The sequence below is a fragment of the Anopheles gambiae genome, chromosome 3 (genome assembly GCF_943734735.2).
Source record: "Anopheles gambiae chromosome 3, idAnoGambNW_F1_1, whole genome shotgun sequence".
In the NCBI taxonomy this organism is placed as follows: Eukaryota; Metazoa; Arthropoda; class Insecta; order Diptera; family Culicidae; genus Anopheles; species Anopheles gambiae.
Window position 1 is genome coordinate 23,988,088 of NC_064602.1, and position 22,047 is coordinate 24,010,134.

Here is a 22,047-nt window from a genome sequence, read left to right on the forward strand (position 1 = left end):
GCGCGCAGACGCTGCACATTTGCGAGGAAGGCTTGCGGCTGATGAAGGAAGCGACCAAGCTGTTCGGCAAACCGGTCTGGAACTGGTGCCTGCTGGTCGACCTGGACGGGCTGTCGATGCGGCACCTGTGGCGGCCGGGCGTGAAGGCGCTGCTGCGCATCATCGAAACGGTCGAGAAAAACTACCCGGAAACGATGGGGCGCGTGCTGATCGTGCGTGCGCCGCGCGTTTTCCCCGTCCTGTGGACCATCGTCAGCACGTTTATTGGTGAGTTATTTTTAATAGCGGAGAATTACATAATTTCAGTCACTAATCCATTCTCCAATGCCATTTTTGCAGATGAAAACACACGCTCCAAGTTTCTGTTCTTCGGTGGGCCGGACTGTATGCACGCGGAGGACGGAATTGAGCAGTACATCGATACGGACAAAATTCCCAGCTTTTTGGGCGGCTCGTGCAATGTAAGTGTGGCAAATTAATAGGCAGACCGCATTCCTTACCAGATTGGCAAAACAGCCCTGAGAAAGCTGATTGAACTTGAATTATTTAAAGTTTGAAGACACAAACGCTTTGAAGACTCTTTCCTTTGATATCTGTGCCAATACCGGATGAATCTTTCTCTTCCATCCCTCTATTTCCTTGCTTTTTCTTTTTCCCACTTCCTTTGCGCTGCATAAAACTGTGCTGCAAAACTCTATTTGATACTGATACTAACCACAACACTCCCACTGTCACCCACAAACTCCCACCCCAATTTGCTCAATTCTGTGCAGCCCAGCATACCGACGGTGGTGGAAACGATACCGGCTAAACTGTACACACGCTGCTTTCTGGGCGCGTGTCACTGTGTAAGATACTGTGTTTGTTACTTCATTTCCCTTTGTTTTTTTGTTTTCGTCCCCACCCGATACTCCTTCACGAAGATTTCAAGCTAATGATATGCGAAAAATTATGGAAAAAATCAAACATCCACCATGCTCCGTTTTATGTTTTCGTATGCTCATTTAACGCCACACAGCCACGAGTATCACCGAGTCGATTGTCCGATTGTTGCATTACCAAATAGTGTGTGTGTGTGAATCGTCCCGTTAGCTCGTCCTCATTTGATTCGTCCATCGTAAAGCTTTCACCGCCACCTGCTCTTTCCCCTCATGCGTTTTGCTCCGTTGCCACTGCAATTGCATACTCATTGCATTTTGCTACACTTAATGGGGGGATTGTGTACCATCCATGTACATTTTTATTATAAAATGCTCGTCCCACCACATCGTAACCGTCACTTGAAAGGCGCTCTTTAAATCTGCATTCCACCATTGGATCGTTTCGCTTGTGCTCGATACATAACCTCTTTCAAAGGCCGTCCAATTTCATGCTCCGGGTTTTTTGGGCATCAAGCTTCTTTAGTATTTATTATTTACCACATTTTCATTTTACCCTCCCATTTCTCGGCACAGACGCTAATCCACGAGGGTGGTTTGGTGCCGAAGCATCTGTACAAGTCGGAATCGATCGAGGAAACGAACGGTGCGATCCAGGCGCACGATCATCACGGCCTGTACAAGGCGGTGGACCTGAAGCCGGGGCAACTGTTCGAGCTGCTGATACGCAACACCGACCCGAAGAGTGTCCTCACGTGGGACTTTGAGGTGCTGAAGAACGATACGCTGTTTGCCGTGTTTCACACCGAGAAGGAGATCGAGCAGAGCGGGAATGGTAAGACGATGCAAGCAATGAAGTTGAACGATCGGCTTCAACCATTTAACACGGGACATTTCTTTTTCAGATGACTTTTCCTCCGTGTTTGATGGGCCAGACTTTAAGGAGGGTACCAATTACAAGAAGATCGAACAGAGTGTTAAATGCCGCCCGAAGGAAGGTGTACAGGTAATTGAGATATCGTTTAGTATTTTATTCCAACTCTTAATTAATGCTTCGTTTTTTCTTTTTGGGTTCCACTTCCAAAGGGCTCGCACGAAATGGCATCGACCGGTACGTACGTGCTGCAGTGGATGTGCCCACCGTCCTGCGATGGGCCAGCGCAGCTAATGTACTTCCACGAGATCCTCAGCTCGGCCAACTACAAAGGCTCGATGACCAGTCTGCAGTCGGGCTTCTCCTCCAACAGCTTGCAGTCGCGATGATGAACGCTGAACGAGACTGAACGGCGGGGGATCACTGCCCTCCAATCAGTAGTACCACATGCCGACGGCGGCGACGGTAGCGGTGAGGGTTGCTCCAGGAGCAACCTGTAATGTTCAAACAGAAACCAGCCAGCATGCATGATGCGTGATCGCGATCGTGAATCTCTTACAAAATGAAACGTAATCTCTACTTCTACACAAAAAATGGCAAAGCTATAGTTGGAAAATGGGAAGTTGAAGGCAAACTCATACACACACATACACAAAAGGTTGTAATACAATGGAAACCAAAAGCAAGGAACGTGAATCGAATCGTAAATGTAAAAAGCTAAAAGTTATAAACGTGTCTAGAGACAGAGAGAGAGATGGAAGCAAACAAAAATCATTTTACACGCTACCCACACACAACCCTATATACTAAGCGCAACATTTTGCAATGCAGCAAACACGAGTGAACGAAAGTGAAGCATAATCAATTAGTAGGATAATAATAGTAATACAAAACAATCCCCCCTCCCTCCTCATGCCACGTAAACAAGAAGATCTCGCCCGTTTTGATACGGAAGCGTTTCGTTGTATTCGTACGTACGTAATCGAAGATATTAGACAAACAACACAACCAGCACAACAACACAACAACATAAATATGAATCTTTCAAGATGCTACTTCCCTGCCGTCCTTTCTCAAAGTAGGCTGAGCGTGTGCGCGCGACCTATGTACGTGCGCGTGTGTGTGTCCCCATGTGAAGCGGACAATAATAGTAGGAATTTACTTGCAAACAAAATACGTACGTGATGAAGAGGTGTTGAACGCAAAGGAAGAACAGGAACCTTACGCAGCCAGCATTCTTGCGCAGCAGTTAGCACGTGAAGATGATGTGTGTAGGTAAGTGCAAACGTGTTTTATTATTAAGCAAACAATCACAGACACACCAGCCACGGAATAGTAAAGATATGAGATATCAGCTTTTAAAATCACGATGCCGTTTTCAATGTTGACCGTCGTAATAGAAATAGCTTTCATAGACTCACATCTACATCTCTATATATATAGATAAAGTTAACCCTTATATACGCTCAACACTAGAACGCTATCGACGTGGTGTGCTTAAGGTGTGTGTGTGTCTTAGGGCAAGGGGGTTGCGGGGTATGGATGATTTAAAGTTTAGAGAGAAACCGTTGTGACCGAGAAGAGAGAAAAGGGAACCTTTTTTTGTAAATGTATGCGCAGCAAGGTTACGCAGCAAATTGCTAGGTAGAATCAAATTTTATTTGAAAAAAAAAAAAACAAAACAACCACAAGCAAAGCATCACTACAGAGGAGCACACAGCCGTAAAGGCGTGCGTGTTTTGTCCCATTTTTTAAAACAAAAGAGAGAAAGCTTAATATTCGCATCATTGCTGGTAAATGGCGAAGAAATAATAAGGAGGTGTGTAGGAATGTTAGAAAATAAGCAAACAGGTGATAATTAATTACGGCTAATTTTCGTTACAAACGCGTGTCCGTGTGTGTGTGTGTGCTGTAAATGATTTTATTTTAACGTACTTGTGCTGCATAAGTGGGAAAGATCGTCTGAGCGTCACGCGAAAGGGAATGGATGAGCGGAATTTCATTTAACAATTAAAGGGCCACAATGTACTGCTTCGGGCACGTGCATTGTTAATGTTTTTGGGGCGAACGTTTTACACATTAGAAGTGGTTCTTTGTTTGTTGTGGTTTTATTTTGCATTAGTTCAGCAAATATCATCATCACCATTGAAACATTTCACCCCAAAACGTATCTCGCATTGTTTGCTAGCGAAGTAAGTTACTACACCGATTGTGCTACACACGTAGCTTTGATGGCAGCTCGGTTTAGCTCTGCAATTATTAAATTGGGGTATGCAATGTAGCTGATTACCGGGGAAAGCGATTTCTTTTACTTTTACCTTGCGAAGTATGTTCAAATAGTGAGTAGAGCTGAGAGGTGAGAATACTATATATATATTGTCGTTAAAAACGTGTGGCGAAATTAGCTCAGCACAGTCGTGTGTTGTTTGTAGGTTTTTTGTGTAAGAAAATACAAAAAAGAATAGAATTTTTTACACTTACTGCTAGTTTGTTAATGGGTAGCATTTTCACCTTTTTTTGTAAAATTCAAAAACTACAACCACACAATAGAGTGTAACCACATACGAGATTGATGATTATTGTACAACTTTATAGACGGCTTTTTTTCCCCAATTGGTGTTTGTGCGTGTCTCCCGAAGAAGGAGACGCTGGAGAGGAGTTTGTTAGATTTGCAGCGCTGATTTGTTCATGTTGTTTTCTAAGACATTCGCGCAACCAAAAAGCAGACAAAATAAAGAAGCAACAACCACCAAGTGATAGGAAATTGTCATCCAGCAACAGTAAAAATGCAACAACAGGCAACAACCAAAACAAAAAATGGCAAAAGTAAACGATGGTACACAAAATCATACATATTGAATGCCCCGCCATCGCCCCCCCCCGTATGTATGTGTGTGGCGATGGATGGTGGCAAGATACGGTTTTAGGCTCAGTGGCGCGTGGAATAGGAAAGTGCAAGAACACAGCGTGGTGGGAAGATGGAGAGAAACAAAACGGCCCGTAAACACAATTTATGGAAGTATTGTATTGTCGACAACTAGCATATATACTGCAGATAATAAACAGAATATATCTATTGAAATTGCAGCATCGTCGAGGTTGAGGTTCCTTTTTGCTGTTCAATTTTTCCGGCAAATTTCGCCTCAAAAGTGTCGAAATTTAGCAACGCAGGTTTGCATTTGTTTAAGCGTTTCCTTTAGCTGGACGGTTTATTTGTGCAATAAGGAGTGTTTCTTCATTTGCTCACTTGCAAAAGGCGCGTGCTTTTTAAGCAATGCATTTCGCAAAAGCTTCCACAAGCATTTTACAGGCTTTTCTAGGAGTTCTCACAGCTGTGGGAAACTTTTTTGACTCTTTCTTCCATGAAATGAACTTATTGTAATGGGAATTGGATTCTTTAGCACCCTTGTTTGACCAATCCAATAGGAATTTCCAATGAGCCTGTCCAAAAAGGGTACCACAGAGTCGAATTTCCAACATATGAAGTTCACTTCCAATAAGAAAGAGTCAAGGAAGTGTCCCACAGCCATGAGCAACCCTGGAAAACGCTGTAAGGCAATTTAGTTATCCTCAACATATTAAACACTTGAATTAGCTGTAAATTAAATTTTTCAACGATTTTACAACCGAAAGCTTCTCGATGGCGGCTCCTTTTTCCAGCGTAATACCAACACAGTGCGTTATGGTGAGCTCCTAAAATGAGCGAGAATAAAATCAATTAAAAAGAGGACAATCACGATGAAGATGAAGTAACTTACCATCAGATAGAAGCAATTGTTAACGATCGAATCGAGCGAAACGTTCGTCAGCGCCCGCAGGTTCACCAGCACCAACATCCTCAGATGGGTCAGCTTGCGTGTAATTAACTCCAACGCCTCATCCTCTAACCCACGCTTGTTCGACTCCAGATGCAACCGCTCAATAAGCGGACAGTTCCTCACAAGGTACGATAAACCCTCGAACGAAACATTCGGACAGTGCGTGAGGTAAAGTTCCCGCAGCACCGGCAGGTTCATCGTCAGCAGCGACGCATCGGACATATCCCGACAGCTATACTTCAAGCACTCCAGCCGCTCCATCTCCTCAAACCGCACCACACCATCGTTCAGGATTTCGCGCTCTCGAAACACAAAGTTTTCCAGATCGAGCACGCGCACCTGCCGCATACACGCCATCAGCGTGCGCACGACCACAATGTCGCGCATCAGCGTATCGTCGTCCACGTCCTCCAGATACAGCCGATCCACGCACGGAAAGGAGCAAAATATGGCCGGTGAAATGAGTGGAAATGTTACCGCGAGCGAAAGCTCCGTCACACCCTCGAGCTGCACCGTTTCGTCCCAGGCCCGGACATCGTACAGACACAGCGTAAGCCGGCGCAGATGCCGCAGCTCGCTCAGTGCCTTACAGTTGTTGATGCTTTCCGCAATCAGCTCCAGCTCCTGCAGATGGAGCAGCTTCTGCGGCAGCGCGTCAACCGCCCGCAGGGACAGTTCCGAGCCGATCGTAAGCGCACGGAGCTGCGGCTGCTGGTCGTACAGCTGGATTAGGGCGTCGGAAAAATCGTCCTCATTGCCGGCACTCTTCACATTTAGCCGGTGCAGCTGGAGCGACGGGTAGGAGTTTAGCAGCGTCAGCAGTGGTTTCATCTCCTCCACCCGTACCGTCAGCTCGCGCAACGTGCGATGATGATCGTCCAGCAGGGGGCGCAGGTGGTGTAGCTCCATCTCGAACCGTTCGAGCGCTAGCGACACGAGCCTTGCGCCGCTCAGGAAGGCGACACTGCGCAGGATGGTGTACGAGGGCAGATGCAGCCGGAGGCGGGCGAGCGATTTGAGGGAGGTTAGGGCCATCTCGACGTTCGCTGGCACGGGCCCGTACAGCGATTCCGACTCGCTGACGATGCAGAGGCTTTCGAGATGGTAGAGCGTGGGGAACGCGGCAAGAATGTCCCCCGTAAGTTCGGTACACTGGATGGTGAGCGTTTTGAGCGAGTGTCCTTGCTGGTTGAAGAAGCGCATAAACTCTGGTCGGGTGGGTAGGTCCCCGTTGGGAATGGTTAGCTTCAGGTTGGTCCAGGGGTATGGTTTCACCGCTTGCTCCTTCAGGACCGTCTCCATGGCAATTAGCTGATGTGTTACGGGATGCACCGGACGAACGTGCAGTAGGCCCTGCTTGGGCAGCACAAACGTTCGGATTACATCACACCAGGCGGAGCAGACGAGCGAAACGACGCTGACGAGCTCGTTCACCGGCAGAAAGGTGAAGATTTTTTGCAGAAGCTGTAAAGAGTGTTTCCCAACAGGTAAGTTTTCATTAAAAACTATTCATTGGAATTGTAAAACTACACACACACCTCGTTCGGTAGATCCGCTAGCTCCATCGCTGTTCCGGGGCTGCTGGTGGCAACTTTAGCTTTCGCTTTTTACACGGTCCGATCTGATTTTCGTTCGGTCCGACTGCCCCGTTGGTAGGAATGTGATGGTCCCGTCCCGTTTATTTGATCAATACTTTCACGGTGGATTATAAATAGCCGCATCATGTGACGACGAACGGCAACAATCGCACATTACGCTGGCCGCGCCGCAGTGACATTGACGTCCTCGCGTGGAATGGACCGACCGAGTGGACGGACGGAGCATTCTCCATGCAACAAGTGCAACAGGTGATGAGGTGCGGAACGGTGCGGCTTCATTTTGGATGGGCGTGCGCACTGCGCACATTCCTAAGGATTCGCAACATTCCCAGTGTCACTGTGTTTGTTGTTGAAAGGTGCGCTGTAAAAAAAGGGAGTGAAAATGGGAAAGGATCAAGATTACCACGAACAAATTGATGGATTTGTGTTTTTACAACAGATTTTATTCTTCTTCTTTTTCTTCTTCTTCTTCTTCTTCTTTGGCATAGCAACCGTTGTCTGTCAAGGCCTGTCTGTAAAAATCCTACTGGGGCTTGGCTTTCAGTGACTAATTGATTCCCCCCCATAGCAGGATAGTCAGCCCTACGTATGGGGACACTGTCCATTCGGGGGCTTGAACCCATGATGGGCATGTTATTAAGGCGTACGAGTTGACGACCGTACCACCAGATCAGCCCATAGGAAAAGGTTGATGATCTATTTTAGGATTGATAAAGGTTCACATCCAGTTCCAAGGCCGGGACAACTTCGGAAACAATACCAGGAGCAATATGAGTTTTAGATAAGTTCAGAATCTTAATCAGAGTTTTGGGGCCAAGATAGGTGTGGGGTATGTTTATGTTTCAGAGTATGGATATGGTAGGAGTCGGCTCCTGAACCGGGATGGGTTCGGAATCAATTCCAGGATCGTGGTAGATTTGGGGTAAGTTTCAGGACATGGACATTGTTGCGGTCAGTTCTTACACTTATATAGATTTGGAATTTATTATAGGACCAATATGAGTTCGGAAGCAATTTCACGTTTATGATATATTCCAGAATCGTGATTTAGAAGCAGGATAGATTCCATGTTAGTTCCGGGATAGTTTTAGGACATGGATATGGTCGGATAAATTCCCTGGACAGGTACAGATTCGGATTCATTTCCAGGACCGAAAAAGGCTCAGCATTCTTTGATCGAGCTGATTAGATTAGTTCGGAATCAGATCCAGGAACGGCATACATTCAGAATAAATGCTAACATCATTCATTATCTGTTTTAGAACCAGAGTTTGGAAGCGGTAAACATGATTACTGGGAAATGATCGAGAACAGTGCCTGGGCCGAGATGGATTCGGGGTTCAGTTTCAGAACTAAGATAGGTTTTGGTTTAGCTTCAGGGCATGGATATGATCGAGACTAATTCCAAAACCATAGATTTGAAACAAGATATGTAATAGTGATAGATTTAAGATCAGTTTCAGGACCAGGATAGGTTTGATCAGTTGATGAACCGAAATGGATTCAAAATCAATTCCAAGACCAATATGAGTTCAGGATCGTTCCTGCATGACAGTTTCGGAAGCTTTTCTAGGAATGACATAGATTAGGGATCAGTTTTAAGATTGTTTTAGGTTCACGATCTTTAACAGAACATGAACAAGATTGATTAGTTCCTGAAGTGGGAGGGATATATGATCAATTCCAGGACGGCAATGAGTTCGGAATCAGTTCCAAAAAATGGTTTCAGAAGCGTCAGGATAGGTTTGCGGTAAGCCTCAAGACATGTATACGATCGGGGTCAGTTTCTGAACCGGGAAGGACTCAAATTCAATTCCAAGATCGATATGATTTCGTGATTAGTCCCAGTAACAGCATGAATTCGGAATCATTTTCTACAACGGGTATAAATTATGAAAATTGCTTGGACTAAGGTACAGAAACAGTGCCATGACAAAGTGCAGGTTTGAGAGAACTCCCATTTGGTGTTCACCAAGTAGTTGGGGAGCGTCTCTAAATTACGTCGCCCAACGCTACCAAAACTGGGCCAAATTTAACGAAACAACATCAAACGCACTTTAATATATAGAGCTTTTATTTCGTTAATAATTACTCAATCAGTTTATCTATAATTATAAATCACATTTTACTGCAGTTGTTTTGTTCATTCATTTATCGTCATTCGTGTTTAAAGGAGATTGTGTTTGTGTGTGAGTGTGTAGGGGTGTGTTTGAATGTGTTTTGTCCTCCTCCTCTGTGTTTCGTTTTCTCCCCCTCAGAGTGTTCTCCTCCATCCTGGAGCCCTAATGGTTTCTACTTTAACTGAAACGTAACTCTACACTCTTCTTCGTTTTCTACTCCTTCTTTTTCTCTCCCTCAAACACACCCAAGACTCGCTCTTATTAATCGAGCGCCATCCTGTACGCAACACGCAGGATACTTAAGGATTTCCAGGCGCTGCCGGGGCAAAACAAACAGAACGTTCGTTTTCCCTAACCGCATAGCGATTTCTAATTAGCTCACACAGAAACGGCATCATCAATCGTGGCAGTTGCTTGGCATGTGTGTTTTTCTAGCAACAGGATTGTATTGGGTTTTTTTTTCTTTGTGTCCTCTCCCCCTCTTTCTCACTTTGTTTTGTTCTTTTTACTCGTTTTCTCTGATTTTTCCTCTATTTTTCATTTTCTACACCTTTTGTTTGCTTACTTTGCTGTTGTAATAGTACGCTTCTTCCCTCCTTCTATCTTTGTGTATCATTCAATTGTTTTTTTTAACGTTGTGTGTTGATAGAATTAATAATTTACTTCCTTCGTTTCCGGGCAGATCGTCTTTCTGTTGGCAGTTTTTAGCCGAAAAATAAATCTGCACTGCTTCAGACCCCAACACACGAGCAGAGAGAGCACAACAAACAAGAGATGGGATTTTCTCGTGAAACTTTGTATTTCTTCCTTATGTTTTTTTCCGTTTGTTTGCTCTCTATTTGCTTCTTTGCACTCGGAATCAGTTCTTTTTTTTAATTTACTTTTCGTTTTTGTTTCGTTATTTACTACTGAGCGTTTGTTTTACTTTTATTACGACGCCCCTGTCCCTCTTTCGGCACCAACAACAGCACTGCCATTGTCCCCGCACAAGCGCAGGCATTTCGTTTTGTATCCTTCTCTCTACTTCTCCACCAAATTCAAATCAAAGACCCCACAAACAGAGACCGCGCGCACAAGCGCCACCACACGAGACGGCCGCTCGCGCAATAGTAACAAACGCCTTCCTCCCCTACTCCTTTAGTACTATACACCCTCGGGCTTATTTGAAACGGAACGAATCACTACACTTCTGGCCCAAGAGACATACACGCTACTCTCTTTTTTTTACACACACACACACACACACACACACACACACACACACACACATATACGTACAATCAACTAACAGATGAAAGAAGTTTACCCGATTCGCCCGCGTTACCGCTTCCTGTTCCTGTGCTGTTGCTGTGTTCCTGTGTGCAGCGCTTTTGCTTTCTCACTTATCTCCTGTAATTATCTACACCCTGTTGCTACCCCTCGTCCGTATCTACCACGCCACGCCGTAGATGGACAGCTTCGCGTTCAAAGACGCAATGGACGCAGCAAGTTTCATCTTCGACGGGCGGTTTCGCGTTGTCGTAAGTTGGAAGTTGCTTGCTGAGTGATGAAGGGTGATGGTGCTATTATACACAGGCAACTCAAACTCCCCAGGCTTCTCTATGGGTGTGTGTGTGTGTGTTATATTACTTAAGTGATTAGCTTTCTTGTTTTGCTGCACTTTTTGTACAAACGATTCAACTAAGAGCTTGTTCGTAATTAGCAAATAAATTAGGCGAAAATGTCTCTAAATCGCTCTTTAACTCGTTCTCCAAATAGATTTGGGCATTTAATTTAAAAGAAAAACCTCTTAACGAAAACAGGAACCGTAAACAGCAACTTGAGCATGAGCAGCTGCGAGCCTTTTGTGAATGTTAACACCAATTTTACGCAGGCTTAGGTGGGTGTTGAAGGATGATGGATGAGCTGTTTGCTGAATGAACAACAAACTAAGCAGCGAATCATCATGTTTTTAACCCATCCCTAAAACGGCTTGCAATGCACTTAAGCGCACGGATTTCCCTTAAGGACGTACGCGTTCGACAGTTTGATTGATGAGTGAGTGAGTGAGTGTGTGTGTGTGTGTGTGTGTGTGCCCCGCTTACGTATATGGGGACTTCTTGTTTGGGGTGAAGAATCGAGAAAACCCCCATCCTTAAGTGAACAGGGTTTGTCGTGTCGTGTAAGATGGTTCTAGCAGTTACTTTTTACATAGCAATGGTGATTTCGGCGCAAATGATGGATGGGTGAGCGCGCGTGTGCTGAGCTGTGCAGATGAAATAATCCGTTTTTTTTTTTTAAACCATTAAACCCTTCCTAAAACGGCAACACGAATGAAGGCGGCGGGGGATGGCAAACGTGCACATTAACCGCCCGATCGATCTGTGTTTTTTCAGCTACAAAATATCTCTTCAATGCGCTTACTTCCTCTATGGAACGCGCTTGTTTAGGAAAGGGGAGGGATGATGATGATGATGTTGTTTGTGTGTTTGCATACTTTTTTGTTTTTCTCTTACTTTCTTTTTGTGTTTGCCGCTAATTTTTGCCTGCTTACGGGGTTTTGTTTTGTTTTGTTTTGTTTTTTTTTTTACACATATTTTTTCTTGTTTGCTTCACTTTGAACTTTTAAAATCTATTCTCTATCATCAATCAATCATGAATTATGTTATGGTTTTACGTTGTGTATGTTTCCTTTTCTTTTTTCTTTTGCTTCTAAAGGTTTACGATTTCACTAAAACATTGTTCGTAGCTGGGGGACCGATCTCTCGCGATGAGGCACACCACACACAAACTCTATTCACACCAGCGCCAATTGACATTCCCAAAACGTTCAAGAGAAACAACGAGCTACAGGTGGCAGCCAGCGTATATGCCTCCGCTGCCGTTTGAAAATGCAAAAGTGCATCCGCATCCACACGGCTGTGCCGGCGGCTTCCAAAATCGTGCCGCAAATACGGCCCACGGACAGACGACGAGCACCGCTGATTTATGTACAGGATGGTGGAAGCTTCCTTTTTTCTAAAAAACAAAGAAAGAATGAAAAGCTTAACGAAGAGAGAACCAAAGGCAAACATTTTTAAATCGGAGTCTTTGCAAGTTCCACACGGCGGAAAGTCGTGGGATGTTACTTTCAACAGGGTGAGGGACCCATTTCAAAGGGAAATGCCGTTTGTACAGGTATGCGTTTACGCAGAGTATCGATGATCATTCAATCTTCACCATTCAACTGTTGTCGTGGATATTGAACAACGAAACGGAGGCTCTTTTTTGCAGTATGGGAACGTATGCATTGATTGATACGGTATGTCGGTAGTAAGAAGCGCGTTGCTTGTTGTTTGCCGCCGCTTGTTGCTTCCTTCAATTAAGATAGACTTCCTCCACCGAAACTGTACAGCGACGGCATTATTTTTCGTTTTTTTTTTTTTTGTTTCTCTTTGTGTGTTTGGTGTGAGTGGTGGTTGCGGTTGTTTCGCCCCCGTTTGGGGTTGAGGGGGGTGGTTTTTTGGGGATTTGTTTGTTTTCAGAACATTTTATAGTTTTTATTGATCAATTTTTTTCGCTTCATTTTGTTTTTTTCCACATATTTTTTAAAAAAGGAGTTCCGTAATCTGTAAAGATCAATTCAGGTCCCTGTCTTCTAAGTACTTGTATTCAAACGTAAACCCTTCCTTTTTACGCTGGCCCCATTTTTCATAGTCAAAATAGATGTAGGTTCCCTGGAAAGAAGAACAAAAAAACCGAAAGAAAAAAATAATGTGTTGTATTCAATATATAAAACGAAACAAAAATTGTCGTTCGCACTAAACACGAAATGGACTAGAGCGGTTTGAAGCGGTAAAAGGTAAGCCTAACATTGCCGCATTCGTGTCTTACCTGCTCGTATTCTTCGTTGATCACTTTCGGTTCTTCGTGGCGTTGAAACCACATCATATATTTCGTATGAAATCTCCAGCTCTGCTTTTTCAGCGCCTTCGCGGCTAGATATTGAGCCTTCGTTCCCTCCATGTAGTAAAACACGAAGAAGAGCGTTTCGGGTGACAGACGCTGGAAAAACTCAACCGTTTCAGAATGTGGAAGTTGTTGCTGAAATGGTAGGAAAAGAGTAGAGCATTAGCAGTAACGAACCATTAATGTATGGACACATTAAATATTTATATCAAAGTTTATCGGTTAAAATGTTACACACTAGCTACTTCTGTACCTGATCAATATTAAAAAGGTCAAATTGAACCATATTAGAGTATTACCAAGTATTTGCGGTAGTGCTGCAAAATGTCACTGTCAATGTCATAAAAAAAATCTGACTGAAAAAAAATCAATGTCAGCGTCACGTACTCAATTGTGGTGACCAGAGGTGATACTCAAAACGATTGGTGTGACCAAAACATGCTTCGTGACATTTTTGCACCCAGCGCTTGATCAGTCACTATGTCATGACTTTTTTTTTAACTGTGATCAGTTCTGCAAAATGTCAATGACATATTCATGACAAATTCCGACTGAAAAAAAAATCATATCAGTGTCACGAACTCTACTGCGATGATCAGAGGTGAGACTCAAGCAGTTGGTGCGACCATCACATGTTTCGTGACATTTTGTGCGACCAACTCTTGGTCAGTTACTCAGTGATCATCACGATGGTCAGATATGCGGTGCTTGCGAGTGGTTCCAATAAACAAAATGAGCATATTTTCTCGCTCTGTTTGAACGACAGTCAATCAAAGCAGACAGAGCGAGAAAGAATGCTTATTTTGTTGCTTGAGACCACACGCCAAGTATGCCGCAACAATGTCGCGATTTCAAGAAAAATTCCGATAGAAAATGTCGTGACCAAGTGAGGGACTAAGAATTGGGTGCTAAACAAAATGTCACCAAGCATGTGATTGATCCACCAACTGATTGAGTCTCACCTCTGATCGTCTCTGATTTGTGAGCTGATTTGAGCTTTGTTTCAGTCATGAGTATTAATGACTACAACGGTGGCATTTGACAACATTGTACACAGCCAGAAAAACATGATTATGCTTGATTTAGTTCAGCTTGTCAGAGTTTCATGTTTGACTCAAGCACTCGCATGTCGTTTGCAGCACGTCATAACGCACTTTCATTGAGTATCGTGATGCTCATGACATTTTGCAGCACTGATGACTACCTTTAATCAAAACAACTCCTCTTGCCTAAAATCCATCTTACCTGTGGATAGTGCGGTGGAGTTTGAACAGGTTGACGTTGCAAGTACGGCCTTAGCCTCTCTGAATCGCTTGGTGTTGGCAGATGATAGTAGGCGGCTTCCATGAGTTGGAACTGGCAAAAGAAAACAAATGTTCATCAGCAACCAGCGTTCCACAGAACAATATCATCATCCCCATCAGTATTACTTGTATTTGATGCTCCTTCTGCAGCTTGGACGTGCCCAGCGGTGCCACGCCGAGTAGCGGCGGTATGCAGGCCTCGTGCGTACCGGCCGACGGCTTCATGCCTCCGGGGCCGCCGCCGCCACCGCCACCAGCACTGTTCACGTTGGCGGCGTTCGAAATACTAGAGTTAGTGTTGATGATCGTGTTCGGTCCGTTCGTGATGGCGGCAGTAGCCGATGACGTCGGCAACAGGTTGTTGCCCGCGTTGGCTCCCGCCGGCACGCCGCTCGCGTCGACCATTAACGACTGGCCGGCGCCGCCGCCGCCACCGCCACCGGACTGTGGTTGGGGTGTTTGATTCGAAGGAACTGGCCCAGCCTGTCTCGAATCTGCTGGCTGTGGTTGTGGTTGCTGCTGTTGCGATTGTTGCTGCTGCTGTTGTTGTTGCTGTTGCTGCTGCTGTTGTTGCTGCTGCTGCTGTAGCTGACCAGCTGCCGCGACAAATGCGGATGCTTGTGCTGCTGCTGCTGCAGCTGCAGCTTGTTGCGCAGTGGTGGCTGCGGCTGCCGCGACCGCCGCTGCACCCTGGGTATTCGACGATTGTTGCTGTTGGCTCTGCTGCTGCTGCTGCTGTTGCTGCTGCATTAACGCGTTCGGGTTGGCGGTTGGGCCCGTTTCGAGAACTCCCGTTCTATTTATCACTTCTTGCGCTACACCAAGATGTACGAGCGAACACGAGAAAGAACACGGAAATAGCATCAGTGAATCATTTACATGCGCCAACACACACACACAAACACACGTGTTACACAACACGGCATCATTGTGTTTTGGGTGAGTGTAGGGAGTGAAGGTCGGGAGAGGAGGTAGGAGAGAGTGTTGTCAGTACAACAACAAACACCTACACTTACCGAGTGCTGTGGGACCGTTCAACAACTGTTGCTGCTGCTGCTGCTGTTGCTGTTGCTGCTGCGGAGGTGACATCAAGCTAGGTGACGCTCTGAGTAAAACACAAACACAGGGAACAAAGGGCACAGAGAAAAGCCGAAGTTAGAAGAGAACGCCGTTACTACAGACGCCGGGAGCGCAACGCAGTTACACGTCGCAACGGTTCACTTACCTGCTACTGACTGCGGAATTGCTGGGAGAGACACAGTTATTAATAACGTTCGCCCCGCTACTACTGATGGTAGACGCGGACGATGTACTCATTACATGATTGTTGCTCTCCGTACTCGATGCCGACGACAGGGCATTGTGAAGTAGCATGGAATTCTGACCGGGAGGAATCTGCTGCTGCTGCTGCGCTTGCTGCTGCTGTTGCTGCGCCTGCTGCGCCTGCTGCTGCTGTTGTGAAGATGCGTTCGACTGTGTCGAAGACGGCACACCACCACTACTGCTATTCGCGGCGGCGACAACGGCTGCAGCACTCGGTAGACTACTCGGCGTTTGCTGCTGCTGCTGCTGACTAAGCTTAGTTTGAGATGTATTAATAATCTGACTGAGGCTGCTAAAGACATTCGATGAATTCGGTGCTTGCGTTTGCAGTGGCCCGCTTGTCGACGATGCGGACGATGCGCCAGCACCCGTCGTGGGCGTGCTGGGTTGGAGTATAGAACCATTTTCTAAAAGAAAAGAAAGAGAAAAAAAGGAATCATTCCATTAATGCTACACAACTCCAGTAACCGGTGCTAAGCAACAATGCTATCTCTTTCATGTGAACACACAGGGTGCGCATCTTCTTTCTCTCTCTCTCTCTCTTCCACTCGAATATACTCACTGGGATGTTGTTTTGCAACGGCAGCAAAAGCGGGCCCGATGATCGGTATACTGTTGGGCGGCTGCGGTAGCACCAGCATGGTGGGTAGCGGCGCGGCAGCATTCGCGTGGTTTTTGCTCGGCGTCGAGCTGATTAGCCCGGTCTTGGACGTATTGTTGTTGCTAATAGTGGTACTACTACTATTATTACTGGTGCTATTGCTGCTACTGCCGTTATTGTTGACGGCATTGCTGACAGCGGTGACGGACGGGTCCACCTTGCTAGCGCGGATTGCGGTCGGTTTCACCGGCTGCATGCACATTTCGGAAGCATAAAACAAAACAAAAAACAACATACTTCAGTCGCATTGAACCAAGATGGACAGGGGGGGGGGGGGGGGGGGGGGGGGGCGGGCTGTGACTTACCGTAATCTTCGTGCCCTCGCTCTTCGAACGCTTCTCATTCAGATTGTTGTTATCGGCGGACAGATCGCTACTGTGATTGTGTAACGTGCTGGCACTGTAGTTTAGCACCGGTGACTGCGCCGGACTAGTTCCCGATATTAGACTGCTTGGCGAACCTGCCGTCTCGTTGCTGTTATTGCTATCCGTACCGGTCGACACCGGGATGCCTACAATGGGAGGAGAGGAAGAAAGAACAACTTACTCAATCTCAACCCTTTGCAAATGGAGCATTTTAGGCGGGGGGGGGCATCTTTAGCCACCGAAAAACAAAAAAATTACCAGAGATTTCCACGTCATCCAGCCCGATGATATCGTCGTAGATGTACTCGTTCTCCTCGAAGTCGGGCTCCTGCGACGAGTCGATGTAGTACTCGACGTCCTCCTTGATCTTCTTGATCTGCTCCACCTCGACGCCGTCGTTGTCGAGCATCCGCAGCAGCGTCTCCAGCTTCGTGACGTGGAACTTGTGCCGCTCCAGCTTGCCCTTCAGCTCGTCCATCTTGTCCTGCTTGTCCTTGTCGAGCTTTTTCTTCTTGCCGGCGAGCAGCGACTCCACCTCACACTCGAACTGATCGATCTGTATCTGCAGCGAGGTAATGGACGACGTTAGCCACGTGCTAATCTCTTCCTTTTCCCGCTGCGCCGGATCCATCTTCTGGGCCGCGCCAAGGCCCTCCTTCGAGTAGGCTTTCGTTTTCGTTTCCCGTTCGACCACCTTAAACCGCTCCATTTGCTGTCGGATCCGAGGCCCGGGGTTGAAGTTGGGGGGTTGGGGAGGAGAATAAAACATAAAGAGCGTATAGAGAGTACTGTGGGGTGGGTGGGTTCCGTGTTTCGGCACACCATTTTTTTGTTTTGCCGACACACTTACGGTTTCTATGAGCCGACGGTTTTCCAGCAGAGCGCTTTTATCCTTGATCTCGCCGGATGCGATCCATGATTTGATTTGATCGCGCAACCGCTGCAGCTTTTTAATTTCCTTCTTGAGATCTGCTTCATACTTTTCCTGCATTGCAAAGGAAGCAGAAGCATTATTGGGGGGCTGCTCAGTAGCGACTGGCCATTTGTACGGAGAGACACACAAACCTTTTGATTGCTGTTGGTAGCATTGTGAACCTTCTGCCAGATATCTTCGAACGTTTCTACACCCTCAGTGACTTTCTTCAGGCACCGATCGATTTCACCTGCAAACACGGAAGAAACATTTTGTTAGCATATTGTACTTAAATGCTTAAATGTGCTATTTTTACGATTTTAAAGATCATTTCAGTGAGAATATATAAATATTCTCGAATGTTAGAACGTCCAATGCATGACTCTTACAAACCAATTAGAAAAACGTAGCAAATGGGAAGGAAATCCTAGCCCAAAACTAAAAATACTATTCGATAAATTGAACCGATATTCCCGCTCAAGAGGAGGATGGAGGGAGAAGTGTGGTGGTTGGCAAATGTTTATGTAGCCTTTTGTTTATAGCAGCACTACATGTGATTCGCCCGCCAGCTGCAACAACTGACAGTGTGGTTGCGAGCGTCGCCGGTCGCGATCCTCTCGTCATTCATATGTGTCATTCGGTACCGTTCGCTTTCCCTCCCTCCCGCCACACGAGCCGTGCACAGAGCTCCGCGAGACACACACTTCATTAGCATCAATTTCTCTGTAACCCCTTCGCCGGCCTGGCTAGATATGTATATCACACACATATATCTTCACAGCTCGCCCTAACAACCCCCATCGGTTGCTCGGTGTATTTATGCCATCTTTGGTTCGTTTTTGCACAATATTCTACCCAATTAGTTTTCGCTCGGTGGTGCGATCATAGTAATCCAACGTGTTCTTGGGAAGGACAGAGTAATGTGCTCAATAATGATGATAGATTAGATTGAACAACAAAAATTCCTAACTTTTACTTATTTAAAAATGCTAATGCCCACTACAGTCGCCGCTTTTCCGTCCCTTCGGTGTTCGTTCCTACACATAGATTACGTTTCACACCGTATCTCCATGCAAATTGTTATTTTGAGACAGAAATTGCACAATCATCTGATTTGAAAAGATGCAAAATTATGCGACCGAGCGGAGCCGGGGGGTGAGGGGAGATGAAACATACTCCAACACCGCACACACGCAGACCGCGACCCGGTGTTGTCACGGGGTTGTTCCGAGATCCGAGATGCTATCCCTCCCACCAAACGACCCTGGTTCGATTGTAAAAAACTGTTCACATTGAAATTGTCACTTTCTCTACTGTGTTACACACACGGCCTACTACTGCTGCTGCGTTTGCCAGTGCGTGCGCGAAACCAGGGCAATAATAATCGCACAGAAAAAAAACTAACCAAACGCGCTCACACACACACAGTATACACACACACACGCGCGCGCGTTATTCTCACCTTGCAACTTTCGCGTCGCAGCCATGGCTATGTACACATCTGCTCACAGATATCAGACATAATCTACTCATGCAAAACGGGCCTCCGGAATGGTTCTGGCGCGCGCTTCAACAACTTCCTGTCCGCCGCCGCACTCCCGTTCGCTCCAGATTCTTATGCTGCTGCTGCTGCCGCTGCTGCTCCACTCTGTTCCACCGATGTCGGAACGGAAACGCTTGGGGGTAATTTTGAGCTCCGCAGAATGTACTCCTTTCGGATGCAATCGTTCAGCTCGTTACCCTTTTCGTTCCCTGCTTTTGCACTGTGTACGGTTGTGGTCACACCGAGAGGGCAACCGATGGCGAATATGTATGGGGCGAAAGAATTTCTGCTCCTGCTGCTGCTGCTGCTACTGATGATTGGGGGGGGGGGGGTTTCTTTTTTTCCTGCGCCTTCCTAGATCCAGCATCTAATGCCAGCCATGGAGGAAAAAGAAACGCGTTGTTCCGGTACGGCAACAAAAATGGTGCGGGCGGTGGGGGGGAACGAGGAGCCCTGTATGCCGAGAGCTTCCGCCGGTGCTGGAAGTTGATGAGACGGATGGCCGTGTGTGCGTGTGCGTGTGTGTGTTGGTTGCAAATCGTGGATTTATGCTGCTCCGTTTCCTCGGGGTTTTTCTTTTCCGACGGACCGCAAACACAGGAACCACGGTAAGTTTGCGAAGCAAAAGAGAGCGAGAGCGAGAGAGCCCCCTTCTCCTCTTCACGACACACGGCGGGGCCGAGCGGCTAAGGCGACGTTTGTGTGTATGTGCGCGGCGCACGTACGTACGTGTCTACGTTTGTGCGTGTGTTTGTGGTGCCTCACTTTCAAGATGGCCGCAGCCGTGCTCATTCAGCGAGTGGCGATCTGTTTCAACCTTTGCACACCGAACCGTTTCGCAATTCGCGACTAGATTGGACCGATTTTAACGCGCACGCGACAGCCCTTTTCCCGGAGCTGCTAATGCCTGGCACTGTATTACTGGATGCCGTTAATTAACGCACGATTTTCCATTGACGATTAGAGTACTCTTCTTCCAATTCGGAGCACTGCTTTCGGAACTTTGCCCAGCGAACATTTCGGGTCGCTGCTTCCCAGCAAACATTCGGGCGCTGTTTTGTCAAAAACAGCTGTCAAACCAGTTGGCCGCGCAAAGGGAATTCCCATGCAACGGATATGTTTTGTTATTTTTTCGGTACGATGTTCGGTTTTCCCATTTATTTGTTGCGGTAAGCTGCGATTAGATGAGTAGGAATGGGTCTGATTAGTTAAATTTATTCAAAAAGGAGCTACATATTCACCAGATTCAACTATGTTAGCAGAAAGCATTGTTTGGGCTTCAGGTAAAGCCACTTTATGGTCCACAGAAATAGTAAGTTTGTACAACATTTGCGCTTAAATAATCAATTGTAAAAGTAGAAGATTTGTTTAAAGATCGGTGTACATGGCTGATTAAAACATATCTAAAGCACAAGGAAATACAGTAGAGCGTCGATTATCCGGGCAGCTCGGGACCGGACGGTTGCCGGTTAATCGATTTGCACGGATAATGGTCCAAGAAAAGTCAAACGCATATAAAACATATGAAATTCACTAGTTTTATTATTAATTCACCTAGAATCAATCGATTAATCGTTAGTAGAATATTATTTTAATCAATAACTGTAGGTTTACCAACTGTTCATGAACAAAAATGAATTTCGAAAATACCCCTAGACACTACAAAGCTGCACAAGAAACTGGTTACCCAATTGATTATCGCTGCAAACTTTCGCCGTACGTATGAACAGCTGTCAGATATATGCGCACGGTTAAGCCGCCCGCCGGTTAATCCGTCCCCGGATAATCGACGTTCTACTGTATTAAGGAAAAAAGAGGAAATATTAAAACACACACGACTTGGCAGTTTTAATTATGACGCTTGTATTCAAATTTGAAAGAGAGCTCTATTTTTATTATCAGTTAAAATGTGTTGCTCACTGCCAGAATTTATTGCTGGTAACAAACTAATTTAAAACAAAATTATGCAAATCAAAAACCGTGCAAAAATGTTCTCTGGATTTTGCAATGTGTCCGTTTTGTTTCGCTACTGTCCGATAGAGTGCGCCGTCAAGCTAGAAAAGTAAAACTTGCATTACTTTTTCAAGATATTTTTTGAATAATTGCAGAGAAGCTCGTTATTTTTCATTTTTTCCACAACGAAATGTGATGAATACATAAACGAAATGAGCTTAAGCTTTATTGTTAGCCACTTTTTTACTTAAAACTAGCTGTCACTATGGTACAATATAATATAGAATATGGTCACAATAACACTACCGCACGTTGGACATGTTTAAGTGTAAAATAATAAATTGCTGACCATTTTCTCAATATTATGAACAATTGAGATTGTTGATTTAATTTATTTTAAATGAGAATAACATGCTTAGTTTCAGAAATTGTAGCGTCAGAATCAATGGTTTTCATTAATATATTAGCTAAGGCGATATTCATATTTTTCGCAAGGGCTCCTTCCCTTCCAACCGCTGGCGCACCAAGCGCACTCGCTAGAGTTATCTGGATTCGATGGAAAATACGACACAAACGGAAATTTATATTGGGCAAGCAATTACACTTGCACTCGGCACCCCGATCCTTGGCTTTAGAGAACGACAGGTTGCCGACCAGCATGCTTTCACGCAGATGTGCCTCAATACTAATGAAGGGATAAACAATTCCTTTTATTCCGTTCGATTGGAATATATATTGACCCCTGGTTACAACGACAGCGTGTTATTTCG

The 22,047-nt window shown here is 45.7% G+C and overlaps 3 protein-coding genes across 4 annotated transcripts in view; 1 reads left to right on the top strand and 2 right to left on the bottom strand.

The window, feature by feature from the left end:
* Window positions 1–4,459, top strand: part of LOC1279987 (protein real-time) — a 25,151-nt gene extending 20,692 nt beyond the window's left edge. The window contains exons 4-9 of one of the 2 annotated variants that reach the window (XM_061653126.1): window positions 9–267; window positions 340–461; window positions 774–848; window positions 1,455–1,713; window positions 1,784–1,884; window positions 1,965–4,459. In XM_061653126.1, the coding sequence (XP_061509110.1) occupies window positions 9–267; window positions 340–461; window positions 774–848; window positions 1,455–1,713; window positions 1,784–1,884; window positions 1,965–2,141 (993 nt within the window). In that variant the 3' untranslated portion in view covers window positions 2,142–4,459. The remainder of the gene's footprint in view (window positions 1–8; window positions 268–339; window positions 462–773; window positions 849–1,454; window positions 1,714–1,783; window positions 1,885–1,964) is intronic. The other variant, XM_061653127.1, reaches the window with a different exon arrangement.
* LOC133392681 (uncharacterized) lies at window positions 3,418–7,663 on the bottom strand. The gene is made up of 3 exons (XM_061653128.1): window positions 7,109–7,663; window positions 5,511–7,034; window positions 3,418–5,445 (listed from the first exon to the last, which is right to left on the bottom strand). The coding sequence occupies exons 1-3, from the start codon at window positions 7,133–7,135 to the stop codon at window positions 5,344–5,346; spliced, it is 1,653 nt and encodes a 550-aa protein (XP_061509112.1). The 5' UTR covers window positions 7,136–7,663; the 3' UTR covers window positions 3,418–5,343.
* Window positions 7,664–10,528: 2,865 nt separating this feature from the next.
* LOC1279988 (CCR4-NOT transcription complex subunit 3) lies at window positions 10,529–20,417 on the bottom strand. The gene is made up of 12 exons (XM_061653125.1): window positions 19,244–20,417; window positions 17,934–18,031; window positions 17,719–17,853; window positions 17,127–17,580; window positions 16,809–17,014; window positions 16,405–16,693; window positions 15,745–16,249; window positions 15,536–15,624; window positions 14,646–15,334; window positions 14,461–14,571; window positions 13,141–13,350; window positions 10,529–12,983 (listed from the first exon to the last, which is right to left on the bottom strand). Exons 1-12 carry the CDS (start codon window positions 19,266–19,268, stop codon window positions 12,885–12,887), a joined length of 2,910 nt encoding a protein of 969 aa, XP_061509109.1. The 5' UTR covers window positions 19,269–20,417; the 3' UTR covers window positions 10,529–12,884.
* Window positions 20,418–22,047: the final 1,630 nt, after the last annotated feature.